We start from the raw sequence: 14,148 nt of genomic DNA on the forward strand, positions 1-14,148 counted from the left end.
GCTGCACAGAGGTGAAAAGGGTCACAAACTAAAAATCACACAGCAGATTAAACCCACATTAACACATGACTACAAGAGGATGACACTTTAGTTCGGTTCCTTTTATTTTGAAGAAGGAACTAACTTAAAATATGAAAAAAAAAAAACACAACCCATAGAGGTCATTTTTAAGAACGCAACTTAAAGAATAATTAGCTAGTCAATTAACTCACTTCATACAAGAACCATCCAAACACTAAATCATGAAAAGTGTAAAAAACACTCAGAATATTGTTTGAACAAAAAACAGCACTGGAAAAAAGTAGTGTGAAAGGTCGCACTTATTGAATGAGTGGTCTCTGAGTCCTCCCACAAGACATTTTAAAGGACAAACACTCCTTTTTCTGCAGTGTGCGGAATTTGTATTTACCAACCTGTTCCATTTAGCTGGAGGCTTTTTTTTTTTCCATCTCTGAGTAATGTTCAGGGGGTTTGTCATTAAAGGTGCTCTGCTATGACTTGTTATACAAGTTTATGGTACAGGAGGTGCAGGTATGCACACGTGATGAAAGGGATGTGTCCCCTATGCCTGACTGTGCATAATATACTCAGTTTGTTTTGAACCTTCACCTTTAGTTTTTGATGTTAGTATTTATCTTGTCTTTGGGTGTGAATCTGAACTAGTGGTGCTGTGAATGGTGGTGTACTGTACCTTTATATGAATATTTGGACCATCAACTCTAGAGGCATAGAATAAGCGAGATGATATGTTAACAAATATACATAACAACTAACATGGAGGTCATTTTATCATAGGAACCCTTATAAGTTATTTGAGTAAATGTTACCTTACTTATACTTAATATATCTTTGTAATCTTTGCTTCTTGATACCTTTACCACACTTCTTTTTGTGCCACTACATTTTTGGACGGGTAGTTATGAGAAACTCTCTTGACCCCAGGTTGGGAACTAATCATTTGAGAGACTTCCCCTTGCTATGCTCCTAAAATGTGTCAAATTATCCACAAAAAATAATTTATACAGATTAATAGAAATCTGTTCAGCAGTGCTTTCTGATTGATTGTTTTAACACAAAGTGTCCTAATTGTGTTTCAAAAAAGTATGTTCTCCTCTAAGGATATAATATGACAAAACTAGAAACTTTGAATTCTGAGAAGAATTGAAAACAATATTTGTTTCAAGTATAGAAAAGCAAATATTCACCGATGATCATCAGTGACGACCCTGCCACCAGCCAGGCCACTGGGTAAATGGTAAATGGACTTGAGCTTATAGCTCAAATATAGCACTTTTCTAGTCTTTGGACTACTCAAAGTGCTTTTACACCACCTGTCACACCCACCCATTCACACCCTGATGGTAGTGATGATTGCTATGTAGTATCATCCATCAGAAGTAACTAATCCCATTCATACACCACCACTGAAGCAGTGGGAGCAATTCAGGGTTAAGTGTCTTGCCCAAGGACACATCAGACATGTTGCTCAGCTGGGGATCAAACCCTCAACCTTCTGGTTGAGAGGCGATGACTCTACCAACTGAGCCACAGCCACCCTGTCTTTGTGCTTGTAGCTGTTGTCTGTGTGTTGTAGGGGGTGTGTCCAGGATCAGATGAACCACTCTCTCTACAAAGATCTGCTATAGTTGCTCTTATTAAGCCTCTGACTCTCTAACTTTTCCAGCCCTGGTTCGCTGACTCTCTTCGTCTCTCTGGCCTGCTGGTTCCAGTTCTGGTCGACTCTGGTTTGGAGAATCATCGCCTGACAATGACTTTTATCTTTTTTTCTGTTTACCACATTCACATGCATTTTCTTCGTCAATCTACGTTTGAAGATGCCAGCGTGTCTCGTCTCTGTACTTTCGTCACAATCAATGAGCCGGGTTGTGACACATTATTATATAAAAGTATCTATCAACTAGATTGAAAAGAAACAAAGTGCCAAAACAGGAAGCAAGAGTGTAGGCTATATGAAATATTGGAGGGAATCCATCCAGAATATTTTCTCTGACCTCTAGATGGAGCTGTCGTTCTTCAGGGTTTTATTTAAAAGCAGCTAAACTCACATTGGGAGATCTTTATACTGCATAAACAAACACAGATATGTTCAAAACCAAACGGAAATACAGTCTGAAGGAAAAATTGTAAACACCCTCACTCTTACTGACAGCTCTGTAAATGCACATGAAAACAAAAAACAAAATGTTATGTTTTGTTTTCAGCTGTAGTAATAAGATCTGTAATGTAAAAATAATATCTGTTTATGAGATCATTTTTCATGGATATGTCACCAAAATGGCAATGAACTGATAAGTCCCACAGTAAAGTCTGTAAAAAGACACACAGAAATTGCATAATTTGGCTTTGTAAAGGCCCCATCAGAGCGCTTGATGACAAGACAGTGGGACCAGGGGCGTCACCAGGAATTTTGAGGCCCCCACCACCACAGCCCAAGCCATCCCCGCACAATGACTGTAACCCCATCTCAGTTATACTTATGACCCATTAACAGCTTTAAATATAAGATAAGATAAGATAAGATAAGATATACTTTATTCATCCCAGCAGGGAAATTTAGGTGTTCCAGCAGCCAGCATACATACAAACACACAACACAACACATATATACATACATATCCCACCCATACAAAAAAACATGAGCGCACAATACAGTTTGATATATGATATATTTGATATATCCATAACTCTGTGTTACATCCTAAAAATTGTGGGTTCTAAACCAGAAAAACAACAATAAAGTAATATAAAAAAGTAAAAGATGATTAAAAGATAACAAGTAGGCTACACTAAAAGAGATCTCAAATAAGAGAAAATATACCAAACATTCAGTCAACTTCCAATTAATTTTCCTGAAAATTTTCCCCAAACATTTGAGGTGAAATGAAAATTTATTGAAAACACTTTCAATACAAAATATCTGATTAAAAATATCCAATACAAATGTCTGAAAAAAGATCAATAAAGTTTCTGTTAAAAATGTTGGCGGGCAAAGTTCCCCACAAACATTTCCGATGAAAAAAACATAAACCTCGATGAAAAAGATGTGAAAACAATCAGAGGGGGAAAGTTTTGATGGAGATTACCAATGTGCGGTGGACCCAAAGATTAAAAAAAACATTTACTTAACCCAAACATTTTTTGAATAAGCAAAATATAACTTGAAACGCAAAGCTTTTATCAAAACACAAAAACGTCTCAAACACTCTTTGAGAAACCATAAACATTTTATAAAACAAATAATTTCACTTGGTGCAAAAACTATTTCAGAAACGGAATGAGAGGAATACACTTTAGGCTACTTATCTGTGATTGGACACAACCCAAGTCCTTTGAAACAGTCATATCATTTCCTGTTTACCTTTCGCTTTTCCACTATTTACTCAATTCAGCCAAAAAAAGCCAAATAGGCAAGGTCACAAAGGAGAGAGAAAGTAACGATTAGAAGTGAAGGAAGCCTGTCAGCAGGAAGTTGCAGTAGAACTAGTCAATGTGTGCTATTTTGGAGGATCCTGTACCATGGACCGTAGGTGTATTGCAATCTCAAAACACAAAACAATAAAGAATTAATAAAACTATGTAATGCCACATTTTTGGCATTTGAACCATTTAAATTTCTTCATTTTTATTTTAGAAAAAGAGCAAAACTTGGTTCCCACAAGCTCTTATTCTGAAAGAAACAACCGGAAGTTCTTGGTCTTGACTTGACTGTGGTGCCCGTGATGCCCCCCTCCCTCCCTCTCTTTCAGCTGAGCAGCGTGTGTTCCTCGGAGGTGACGGAGACAGCTGGTCCTACCCTGGTCCTGCAGAAAGGGAGCGGAGCCTCCGGCCGCAGCCACGGACACAAGCCCGGGATGGCGTCGCTCGGCGTGGGGCTGCATCTCAGCCACAGGCGGGGAGCGGGCAGGAGCCCTGCGGTGGAGAGGAGGAATCTGCTGACTGTGTGCAGGTGGGGATTCCTTACACTGATCTTGCTTTCACTGACAGTGAGGGTGAAAACAGCGTCTGCGGATCAATGTCTGGCACCAGGTTTGATCATTTCATGCGCGTGATTGTTAGCTCGAGGAGCAGGACTGAACCGCGTGACTCCATCCTTTTTTTAGAAATATGACTTCATATGCAAAGACAAGAAAACCTGCCTGTGTCCGATGGATGAGCTGCATTGAAATAGTAGGCTAGCCTTTTTTTTATGGAAATAAAATCACCCATCTGACCTGAGGTGGCCTAAATAGCTATCATGTGTCTTTTTTGCATTACATTTTCATAGCTACCAACCTAAACGCTCATATATAATTACACTATCACACTAAGCACTAGTATTGATAATTGTTAATGAAAACACATTTCAGCTTTAATTACCCACAAATTCAGTTCACTGTGGGATCAATAGCCTGCCAAGATTTAAGAAATACTGAAGCCAGGAGTCCAAATTCCTCAATCACTCCTACACCCCTCCCAAAAGAATTTGGATTAGCAACAAAGTTAGATTTTTTAAATAACCTTCCACCTTTTGTTACATTTTTTTCAAGCTTAAATTTAAAGATATATATTGTCTTGAGATCTACACATAAACAGTAACCATTACTTAAAAAAATGACCTTGTTTTGCTCCTTGGTGACTGATGCTGAGGTGTGCACACACATGTTGTCTACTTGTTAACACTGCCTCTCTGTAGTTGTCGGGTTAAGGCTCTCTGGGCTCTGCGTATTGATCTGTGGTCCTCTCGGTGCTGCTGGCCGATGTCTGTTACTCCCTGACGTCCCTGTGGTCTGCAGAAAAGTAGAAGAGGATCAGAGCGGAACATAGGAAGGGAAGGTAGCGAGGTGTAAACTGTGAAAGTTCAGGAAACAAACTCATAATTCAGCACCTGCTCCTGCTGCTCAGTCAGGCAGTTTGCATCAGAACAAATGTAATTTTCCAGCCACAGCTCAGGTGTGTGACGGCGAATGGTATGATTTCCTCCATTAGTGTCACTTGAAGCAGATCTAAGGTAGAGTAATTACAAACAGGTTGTCCTCGCTCGCTGACCAGACTGATTCTTCCTCGCCTCTTTCTGCCTCCTCACCAGCCATCAGCTCAGACTGACAGCACAAACTAAGCGGAGGAGGGAAAACGGTGTGAAACATGATGGCAAATTGACAAAATGAACGTCTAGGAGAATAAGTACCACAGGGAGCTTACAAAGGCAGAGGATATAAACATCTTAAACCCATTTTTTATTCTTTTAGATATCTTACAGACGGTGAACACAGATGTGTCCCTGACTGAGAGACAGCAACTTAAATTGATGTGTTTTGTCCCCTGATTATATTTGGCTTTTGTACTCTTATAGCTACTGATGTAAAAGTCCTCCAAACCTACACTGACAAGTGTTTTATAAAGATGTTTTTTTAGGCTTTTGCCTTTATTTTGACAGGACAGCTGAAGATAGAGGAAATGAGCGGAGAGCGAGTGGAGGATGAAATACCCCAAATAGTGTCAGGCTTGGATTTGAACCTACAACCAGTGTGACAAGAACTGTAGCCTCTGTGCTTGGAACATGCTCTACCATCTAAGCTTATCCAGCAGTGCCCCTATATAAATGAAATAGTTAAATAGTTTCCATTGCAAGTACTTATTTCATCAAAGAATGAATACATTAGTCTACGTTGAAACCTTGTTGAGGATTCCTGATGATTTGTCACAGTATGAGAAGCACAGGTGTATCCCACACCGTCAGTGACAACTAGTGTGTTTAATTTAGTTTTCCCACAGAGCGTTTATGGCTTTCATTGCTGTTCAATATGATTATTCACATCTTTGCTTTTTCAACTGTTCGACTGCATGTGAAGATGTCCTCTTCAGACCCGGTGCCTTCAGGAGGTGTCCTGCTCACAGTGTTTGTGTTTGTTGTGGTGTTCAAACCTCTTTAAGTTCAAGAGTTGCCACATCACCCTTTTAGATGTCAGTGACTTCCTCGTTCATAAGAATGATGAAAAACAGCAAAAATATAATTCACTCATGGTTTGAAAGGAAACAAGCAGACACTGGTTATTGTTGTCAGTCTCCTAGCAACAGGTCCGTCACGACTTCAAACACTTCAACCCTAAAACTGTGTATTAGACTTTCATGACAACCTCAGGAGTTACATTTGGTGCAGGACAAATGAATACAGCAGTGTGGGTGCACGGTTTCTTTTAATGAGGATTTTAATCTACTCAGTATGAAAAAAGACCCGCCTTTATACAACTGCTTTTGAATTCTTTCAATTATTTAAGTATGTATTTTTTATTATCTTTGTAATTATTTATGTCAGAAGTATGGCCAACTTATTATTGTTGTTAAAACCAACTTCACAGTGATATATCTTCAAAGAAAAATTAAAGTATATTATCCAGTGCAGATGTTCTCAAACTTTGAGCCTGCACCTATTAGTCCTTTATAAAAAGCTGAATAAATATAATGTGTTTTCCCTGCACAGTTTATGAAGGATCAAGTGTTGTTACGTGAAAGACAAAGATTTTTACCATGTGATGATGGAAGTAGTAATAACTGTGAGGCTCAGTGCGATGTATTCTACCAAGAGGATACATTGAGAATAAAATTAATACACAAGATTTCAGATTATAAACACATTTTCGGAATGAGACCCAATCAGTTCTTTCACAGGAAAACACACAACACTCTGTGGTCACTGTGCTGCTACGCCACGAGATGAAAAGAGACATGAAGTGAGATTGTGTAGCTCATGTTAGGCTACAAACAATTTGGCACTACTTGCACAACGAAGCACACACACGCTGACACTTTGCAGTCTTGTCCATTAACTTCCTGTCTAATTAGCTGTAATCAGGTTAGAGTCGCTCAGTGCACACGGCAGTCATAGTGGGCAGCACATTATTGCAGCTTTCATCACAGGATAATAATCACAGGCTCAAACAGCGGAGAACAGGGATGTTTATTTGTCTTCCCCTGTAATTAATGACATGAATACAAAGTTCTGTTTATTAGTTTGGATATTTAGCTGCCAGTGTAAACATGGCAAAACATCCTTCATACATTTAAAGGGATAACCTCCTCCCTAAAGTTAGGGGAAGATATTTAATAAAGAAGAGTCAAAATTGAAGCTGTAGAGGCAGTTCCTACAGTTCCCATCATGCAACCAACAGCATGTTTTCATTAATATGCTGATGAAACTTCATGCAGTGTTTTTCTTCTTCTTCACATTTGTGTTCTCTAAGCCTGAACTGTTAAACATAAGTGACACCCTCTTTTCTTCTTTGGGTGTAAAATTGGTGAAGTCGCCCCTTTAAGCTGGACTTCCAACAAATGATTTAATAACCAGTATGTCTTTTTTATTCTCTTTTGAGGTTTTCGGTGAAGACTCTGCTGGACCGCTCTTGTTTTGACACGATAGATGACTCGTCTCCAGAGTTTGTTAACTTTGTTTCCATCCTGGAGCATATCCTCAGCCACCGACTTAAAGGTAAAAACTACAGCAATACTCCTTATCCACATGCAACCTATACACATATTTGAAATGTTAGAAATGCAGAATTCAACGTTATCTATTCGTTTGATACTTGATAGGAGAGTTGTCAGGAAGTGAGAGTGACAAGTGATAACAGCTAAAAATAACCATGGGACATTGTGGTTATAAGCTTCTTTAGACCTCCTCCAGTATATCTGTCTCATTATGACACTGGGAGAAGATATTCTTAGTATAAAACACAGTATGTTGTTATTCTTCTCAACCTCATTGGCGGAGGCTGTGGTCCTCGGGTCAGGCACCCTGGGTTTGGGTCTGGCCGGTGGCTCCTTCCCCGCATGTCGTTTTCAATTTCCCCTTCTATCCACTGTCCTGTCTCTCCAATGAGGGCATGGAAGCCCAAAAACAAATCTAAAGAAAAACAAATTGAGAGCTGTGAAAGAAAAGTTCAACCTTGTAAAAATCCTTTTGTCTTTCTTTTCACTCAGGTCAGACGACTTGGTTTGGTTATGAGAGTCCTCGCAGTTTCTGGGATTGCATAAAAGTTGCCTGCAGTAAAGTCCCGCATAACTGCATCCGAAGCATTGAGAGCATGGAGAATGTGCGATCGTCGAGAGCCAAAGTGAGGATAAGTCTGTCCTGGGTTCCAATTTGATTTCATCAGAGAGCAGGGGAGAAAACAAGATCAATTCTAGAGACAAAGGAGAGTCACATTTTCACAACACAATTGAAAATAAACAGAAACATGTGTCGGATTTAGAAATATATCATCAATATAAATATATAATAAAAAAGAAATATAAGAAATAAAAGTTTTATTGTTCTTAAGAATTCTGACCTACATTCATAATGCAGATTCAGGCATTGTCAAGAACACACGAACACCTACAACATGACTCAGACTTAACCTGTGAGTAACAGAACAAACAACTGGAGCAAATATTGTTCTTCAATCAGGCTGCAGGAGAGAACTTCCTGGTACTCACTTAAACACACACACACACACACAAACACACACACACACACACACACACACACACACACACACACACACACACACACACACACACACACACACACACACACACACACACAGGCTGTCTTTTAAGAAAGAAATTGTGAAACAATGCTTTTGGCTTTTCAGGATTTTCAGTTTTGAAACATCTGCAGTATATCAAATCCACCTCTGCATCTTTAATTAGAATTAAGTACTAAGAATACCAGGGGAAAAAATACATTTTACATGGTTCTCTAAATGGCACAACATTTTCAAACTATTTGCACTCAGAAGTTAATAGTTTTCATTCTAGTGGCTTTTTAAAGGCAGTGTCAGTAGATCTGTTAGACATACTTCCCCTGAGGTTTTCTTTTAGCATCGTTAGCAGGTCTGTGTAATATGTCGATATCTAAAGGAAGGATTGGCACAAACTTAGGTACATGTGCTTTTCAGATAATGAATCTCAACAGCTCTGGGTGAATCCCTGACATTTCTACCACCCTCGAAGCTAGACGATTAGCATTTTGAGTCAAATCGAGTAAAAGGTAGCTGAAAATATCCATCCCTGTAAGAACAAAATAGATTCACTTTGATAATTCACTTTGTAATCCTCACGTAAAAGTTTCATTCTCATCAGCCTCAAATGATTTTTCTGCAACTGTAGCATGCAAGTATGCTAAACTATCAGCAACACATTGACATTTTAACACTGTCATTATGAGTATGTTAGCATTCAGCCCTAAGTGTTGATTCACAGAGCAGCTAGCCTCACTGTGGACTCTTCATTTCCTGTTTAAGGGTTTTCTTGTGCTAGAAGTATCCTCTGACAGCTCAGCATTTCTCTGCAGGGCAGAGCATGGATCAGAGTGGCCCTGATGGAGAAAAGAATATCAGAATACATCTCTGCTCTGAGGGATCTCGAAACGACCAGGTCGGCATGTTTTATGCATCACCTTACACACAATATGTATTCTTTAGCCATAGAGGAGAGTGGATTGTATAATGTGTTAACTGTGTGCACACGTGTGAACTGTAGGAGGTTTTATGAGGATGGAGCGATAATGCTGGGAGAGGAGGCGGGGCTGTTAGCGGACACACTCATCGGACTCAACACCATCGACTTCAGGCATGTTCTGCTGTCTCTTCCTCTACTTTCTACTTTGCACTGCTGGAGTATAGCTGTCTTAACAAGTTTATAGCATAGAGTCGCTATGCAATAAACATTTTCATCCGGCATCTCTGAGGTTGATCAGATCTTCATCTTAATAATGAAATGAGGTTCTTTCTGATTTGATTATGAATACAACAGTGTAGAGTACAAGGATTTGTCACCGTTAAGGCATGGCAAAGCGTAACAAGGGGATTAGGATGGATACAAGAAATGTCACTGAGCATCCAATTTAAGCACTAGTTACCAAACAGAAAGATTGTAGCTCTGCTATAAAGGAAGGGCTGATGCTTTGATTTGATTATCCTGTCTTTTCTCTTCAGCTTCTGTCTGAAAGGAGAAGGTCTGGACGCTAGCTGCCCCCCTGTGATCGACTACACACCTTACCTGAAGTTCACGCAAAGGTATTACAGTGTGTTCGACCGGTAAAACTGGATTATGTTACATGTTACATTTTGTATTTATTGGGATATACTTGGTATCTATTTACAGCATATTTATCATGCCACTGCTGTGTAGGATTTGAACTAACACAGCTCACATGCGTGCTGTCTTTGCAGCGCGGACAGCATCAGCAGTGACGAGGAGGAGATGAGGACTCTGGGCAGCAGCGGCAGCGAGAGCAGCACCCCTGACAAAACGGCAACGGCCGCCTCCATCTTCACTGAGCAGAGCAACCTAGTCAGCAAGTGCAAGCGCTTTGAGCAGAAGTATCGCATGGCGCTGGAGCAGAAGGTAGCACCTGTGTGTCTATCTGTGGTGGAGTATGTGTTTGTGCTATTTCGGTGCGATGAATTGGATGGTAATATATGCCGATGTGACATTTTACTTGATGTGTGTATAATAATGAGATGCTGAAAGTCGGAAATGCCAGGAGGAAACAGACAAACACACATTGAGCTGAATGTTACTTCTTGCATATAACACATCTGTAATGTTCTCTGTGTGACTTCAGCTGTTATTGAAGATACTGTGGAAGCCCTCTAGTTGTTTTATTTGATTTGAGCCATTAAAGAGATAATAGTGGCAAACAAAAATCTCTGTTTCTGTGTATGTGTGTGTTTGTGTCTCAGGGTTACCTTGAAGAGCTGGTCCGTCTACGTGAGGCCCAGCTGTCAGAGGCCATGTCTCACAACAAAGCTCTTCAGCAGAGCCTAACAGACATGCACCTCTCACACACGCTGGAGAAGGAGCAGCTTGAGTACATCGTGTTAGAGCTACAGGACCAACTGTGAGTTCAGCACCAGCTATTTGTGCATGTGAGGCCGCTGACGGTAAGGTGGGGGGTGGGGAGGGGGGGGAACTCTGCAGCAGATCCAGCTGCGAGTCTGACATTTCAGGAGTCAGGACCCAGCACGACACTTGGAGGCAGCAGGTCATTTGTAATTTATGTGTTGTTGAACCAAACGCGAGAGAAAGCTGCATCAGCGCTGCATCTTTTCCATTTCAGGTTACAATCAGTGAAAAACAAGCTTTCTCAAGATTGAGCATTAATTCAACGTAGGCGGCAATGTCTGTCGAGAGAGGGTTTGTGTCACGATCTTTGGAAACAACGCTGCGTTCCAAAGACAGAGTGATGAGTCAGTGGATGTTTTCAAATGCAAATAGAGTGAAAAGAACGATTGAGATACAATAAAATCACAGTACTGGATGAGATTTTTGAAGAAAGAGTGACAGATGTAGGATGTCTGCTGTGTGTTTTGCTTCACCTTTCTCTGCGTTGGACAAGAAAAGATTAATGCTAAGTTATTGATGTTGTCTGTCTGTCTTTAGGACGGTGCTGAAGAACAATGATTTGCGGTCCAGACAGGAGCTGACAGCCCATCTGACCAATCAGTGGCCGTCTCCTGTTGCCTTGGATGCCAATGCTGTTGCCTTGGATACGCTGCTGTACAGGAAGAGAAGGGGACAGTGGGAGGAGTATGTAGATGTTTATCCAGACTCCAGGTTTAGTTCGGTTATGTCGAGGGCTGCAGCGAAACATAATATTATTAAATTAATATTAATCATTGAATAGAAATAAGAATAGGCAATGCAGAACTAATAGGGATCCTAATAAAGAGAGAAATAAAATATGAAATTCATGAGACATATACTTGGCTATTTTTACTGACATAGATCACAGATGTTGCTCATGTTATTTTACCGTGTTCCATGAAACTAGAAAGAGGTTAATTATAGATTTTAAGTTTGCAAGCAAAATGTTTTTATGTAATATTTCCTGGAAAATTGTATTGACAAAAGCATGGAGCAGGTAAAAAATGAATTCACAACAAATTGTTAAGAATAAAAAAAAGTCTGAAAGTTGTGAAAATGCCCCATAAATTACCGTAAGTTATTTTTGTGCTGTAGTCTTATAATATTTTCAATTCAAAATGTATTTAGAGAATATCCCATTGTCACGGTTGTGCATCCGGGATGTGAATATTTTTAACATATTTGATTTTTGAATTACTTAAACAAATTACTTAGCTACAGAAATGATTGTGTTTTTTTCTTGTTGCCTTAGTATTTAATTTTTTTGCCTTAGCAGCTTTTTGGATTTTAACTGATGTGATCATTTTTTCTCTTTCCTTGTAGCAAGAGTTTCCAGAGTCTGGAGCAGCTGTCTGCAGACATGAGCCTCTCCCAGACATCTCTCGAGCCATCACACTCGTTGAGTCTGGAGGTCCAACCAACCGGCAGCTCACACTGGTCCCAACAAGGTACTGTGTTATGTAAATGTTCTTTTCTCCACTCTGAGTCATGCATTTAACAAAAAAAAAGTTTTATCTCATATCAGGTAAAGAAGAAACTCCATCTTTAAGAGGTCTGTGCGGCTCCCTGACCTCAGTCGCCAGCTACAAGTCTCTGGCCACCCTGAAGTCCAACGAGTGTTTGGCCAGTCCTTCAACAGAGATCGGCAGCCCTGACATCACTCCTTCATAGCTAACAAAAGACTCATAAAACAGACCAGGCCCAAACAATCCAGGAACTTTCTAAATGTAGGTGATTTTGTTTTGGGGTGTGGAGACGTTCATGTTTAGATGTGGAGCCTAGAGCTTCAGCAGAAGGCAGACAGGTGTTCTTGCTGAGAGTATGATTCAGCATGTTTTTTTTTAATGCGTTAAATCTCAGCACCAGCTCCAAGGGACCGAATCATGTTTTCTAAATGTTTGTTTAGTGACTCTTTAGAGAGGGATTACAGCTTCAGCTTCATTTTTCTATTGGTCTGTTTTTTGATGTAAGAATTATCATTTCACTTTACACTTTACCATTTGAAGACAGTGATGAGTTCCTTTTTTCAACCCCCTCTCTCTCTTTCTCTCTCTGTTTCTTAAAAAAGGGTTCTTCAAAGAGATCTTAGCATGCTAAATATACTGTTGAAGGTCGGATAAAGTTTAGGAGAAAAACACAACACTTTAATTGTCAAGACTCTTGTCACTTCAAATCATTTCCTCAAGTTGACAGGGTATTTATTATTATTAGAATTTTATTATATAAATTCTTGTTTTTCCAATCAAGTTGTTTCTTATTTTACGATAGTGACCGTATTTTCCACTTTCATCAGTTGCTATCTCACATGTGTTCAGGTGTAAATGTTCTCAGTTTTTGATTTTATGGTATGTTGCCAGTGTTGTTTATGATACAGTATGAAATGGTTTCATTCTCAGGTAATGATCACATATACACTAATATTGGCCTCTTCAGTCTGGGTTCATTTTAAAGTTCAGCTTCATCAGACAGACTGGTGTTAAACCCTTTCACTATTCCAATGCAGTGTTTCAATGGCTAGTTACCACAAATAGATCATTAACAAATGATCTGTGTTAGGATGTGTTCCAAGGATATCTTACAACGGCTATCTTTGCAATAAGGAAGCATAATAGCAGAATATCCGTTTAATGTGATTTGTATTATTTGTGACTAGCCGTGTACCTCGACACTGGAGTCATGAGTTTGCCTTTAGCTCATTGCAACAGTCATTTGCACAGCCATGCAGTATAGTTTTGATTTCTTTGCTTTTCTATGCTTCGTTTTGAATAAACTCCACTTTATTTAAACGGTGAAAATTTAATAAAGACGTTTGACTTTCTTGTTGACAATAAACAGGTGTGTGGATACAGAGTGTGTAAATCAGCAGGTTCAAATGATAAAAAAAAACAAAGTATTGTAAGTACATTGAACCTTTTAAGTTGACGTGTCACAGTTTCTTGTCATACATTTGAACTCCAACTGTAATGGCACATTAGCTTTTGTGCATTTTTTTTCTCTTCTCATCACAGATCACAGGGTACAGAGGATAGGAGTGGAAGTGCAAAACCAGATTCCATTTTGATGCAAGGGTGACTCTACTTCAGGAGTGACACACACCGGAGTAAAATAAGATTTTTGTCTGACGTGTGAGGACTTCAGGCACAATGCACATTATCAAAACTATGGCTGCCATCTACTGGTTACTTAATACATTAAGTATGATTTGAACACGGATTAATATAATATCATTCTTTACAATTG

The 14,148-nt window shown here is 39.5% G+C and overlaps 1 protein-coding gene across 4 annotated transcripts; it reads left to right on the top strand.

Annotated features, from left to right (window-relative positions):
* Positions 1 to 3,753: 3,753 nt before the first annotated feature.
* On the top strand, positions 3,754 to 13,798 carry rundc3b (RUN domain containing 3b). 4 transcript variants are annotated; one of them, XM_061050615.1, is made up of 12 exons: positions 3,829 to 3,967; positions 4,122 to 4,188; positions 7,368 to 7,483; positions 7,975 to 8,108; positions 9,332 to 9,414; positions 9,520 to 9,609; positions 9,975 to 10,055; positions 10,212 to 10,386; positions 10,725 to 10,882; positions 11,425 to 11,571; positions 12,232 to 12,356; positions 12,434 to 13,798. In XM_061050615.1, exons 4-12 carry the CDS (start codon positions 8,079 to 8,081, stop codon positions 12,577 to 12,579), a joined length of 1,035 nt encoding a protein of 344 aa, XP_060906598.1. In that variant the 5' UTR covers positions 3,829 to 3,967; positions 4,122 to 4,188; positions 7,368 to 7,483; positions 7,975 to 8,078; the 3' UTR covers positions 12,580 to 13,798. The 4 variants fall into 4 exon arrangements, with proteins under 4 accessions (XP_060906595.1, XP_060906596.1, XP_060906598.1 ...); XM_061050614.1 differs by having other exon boundaries at positions 3,919 to 4,047; XM_061050612.1 differs by lacking the exon at positions 4,122 to 4,188 and having other exon boundaries at positions 3,754 to 3,967.
* The last annotated feature ends 350 nt before the right edge of the window (positions 13,799 to 14,148 follow it).

This window comes from Labrus mixtus, chromosome 11 (assembly GCF_963584025.1).
Source record: "Labrus mixtus chromosome 11, fLabMix1.1, whole genome shotgun sequence".
In the NCBI taxonomy this organism is placed as follows: Eukaryota; Metazoa; Chordata; class Actinopteri; order Labriformes; family Labridae; genus Labrus; species Labrus mixtus.

What these genes read in the sequence shown, in the direction of transcription:
- rundc3b (XM_061050612.1), top strand. Translation starts at nt 3,873, where the DNA reads ATGGCGTCGCTCGGCGTGGGGCTGCATCTCAGCCACAGGCGGGGAGCG. An exon ending in TACCTGAAGTTCACGCAAAG is followed by an intron (nt 10,056 to 10,211) that starts GTATTACAGTGT and finishes CTGTCTTTGCAG; the next exon opens with CGCGGACAGCATCAGCAGTG. An exon ending in GCATGGCGCTGGAGCAGAAG is followed by an intron (nt 10,387 to 10,724) that starts GTAGCACCTGTG and finishes TTTGTGTCTCAG; the next exon opens with GGTTACCTTGAAGAGCTGGT.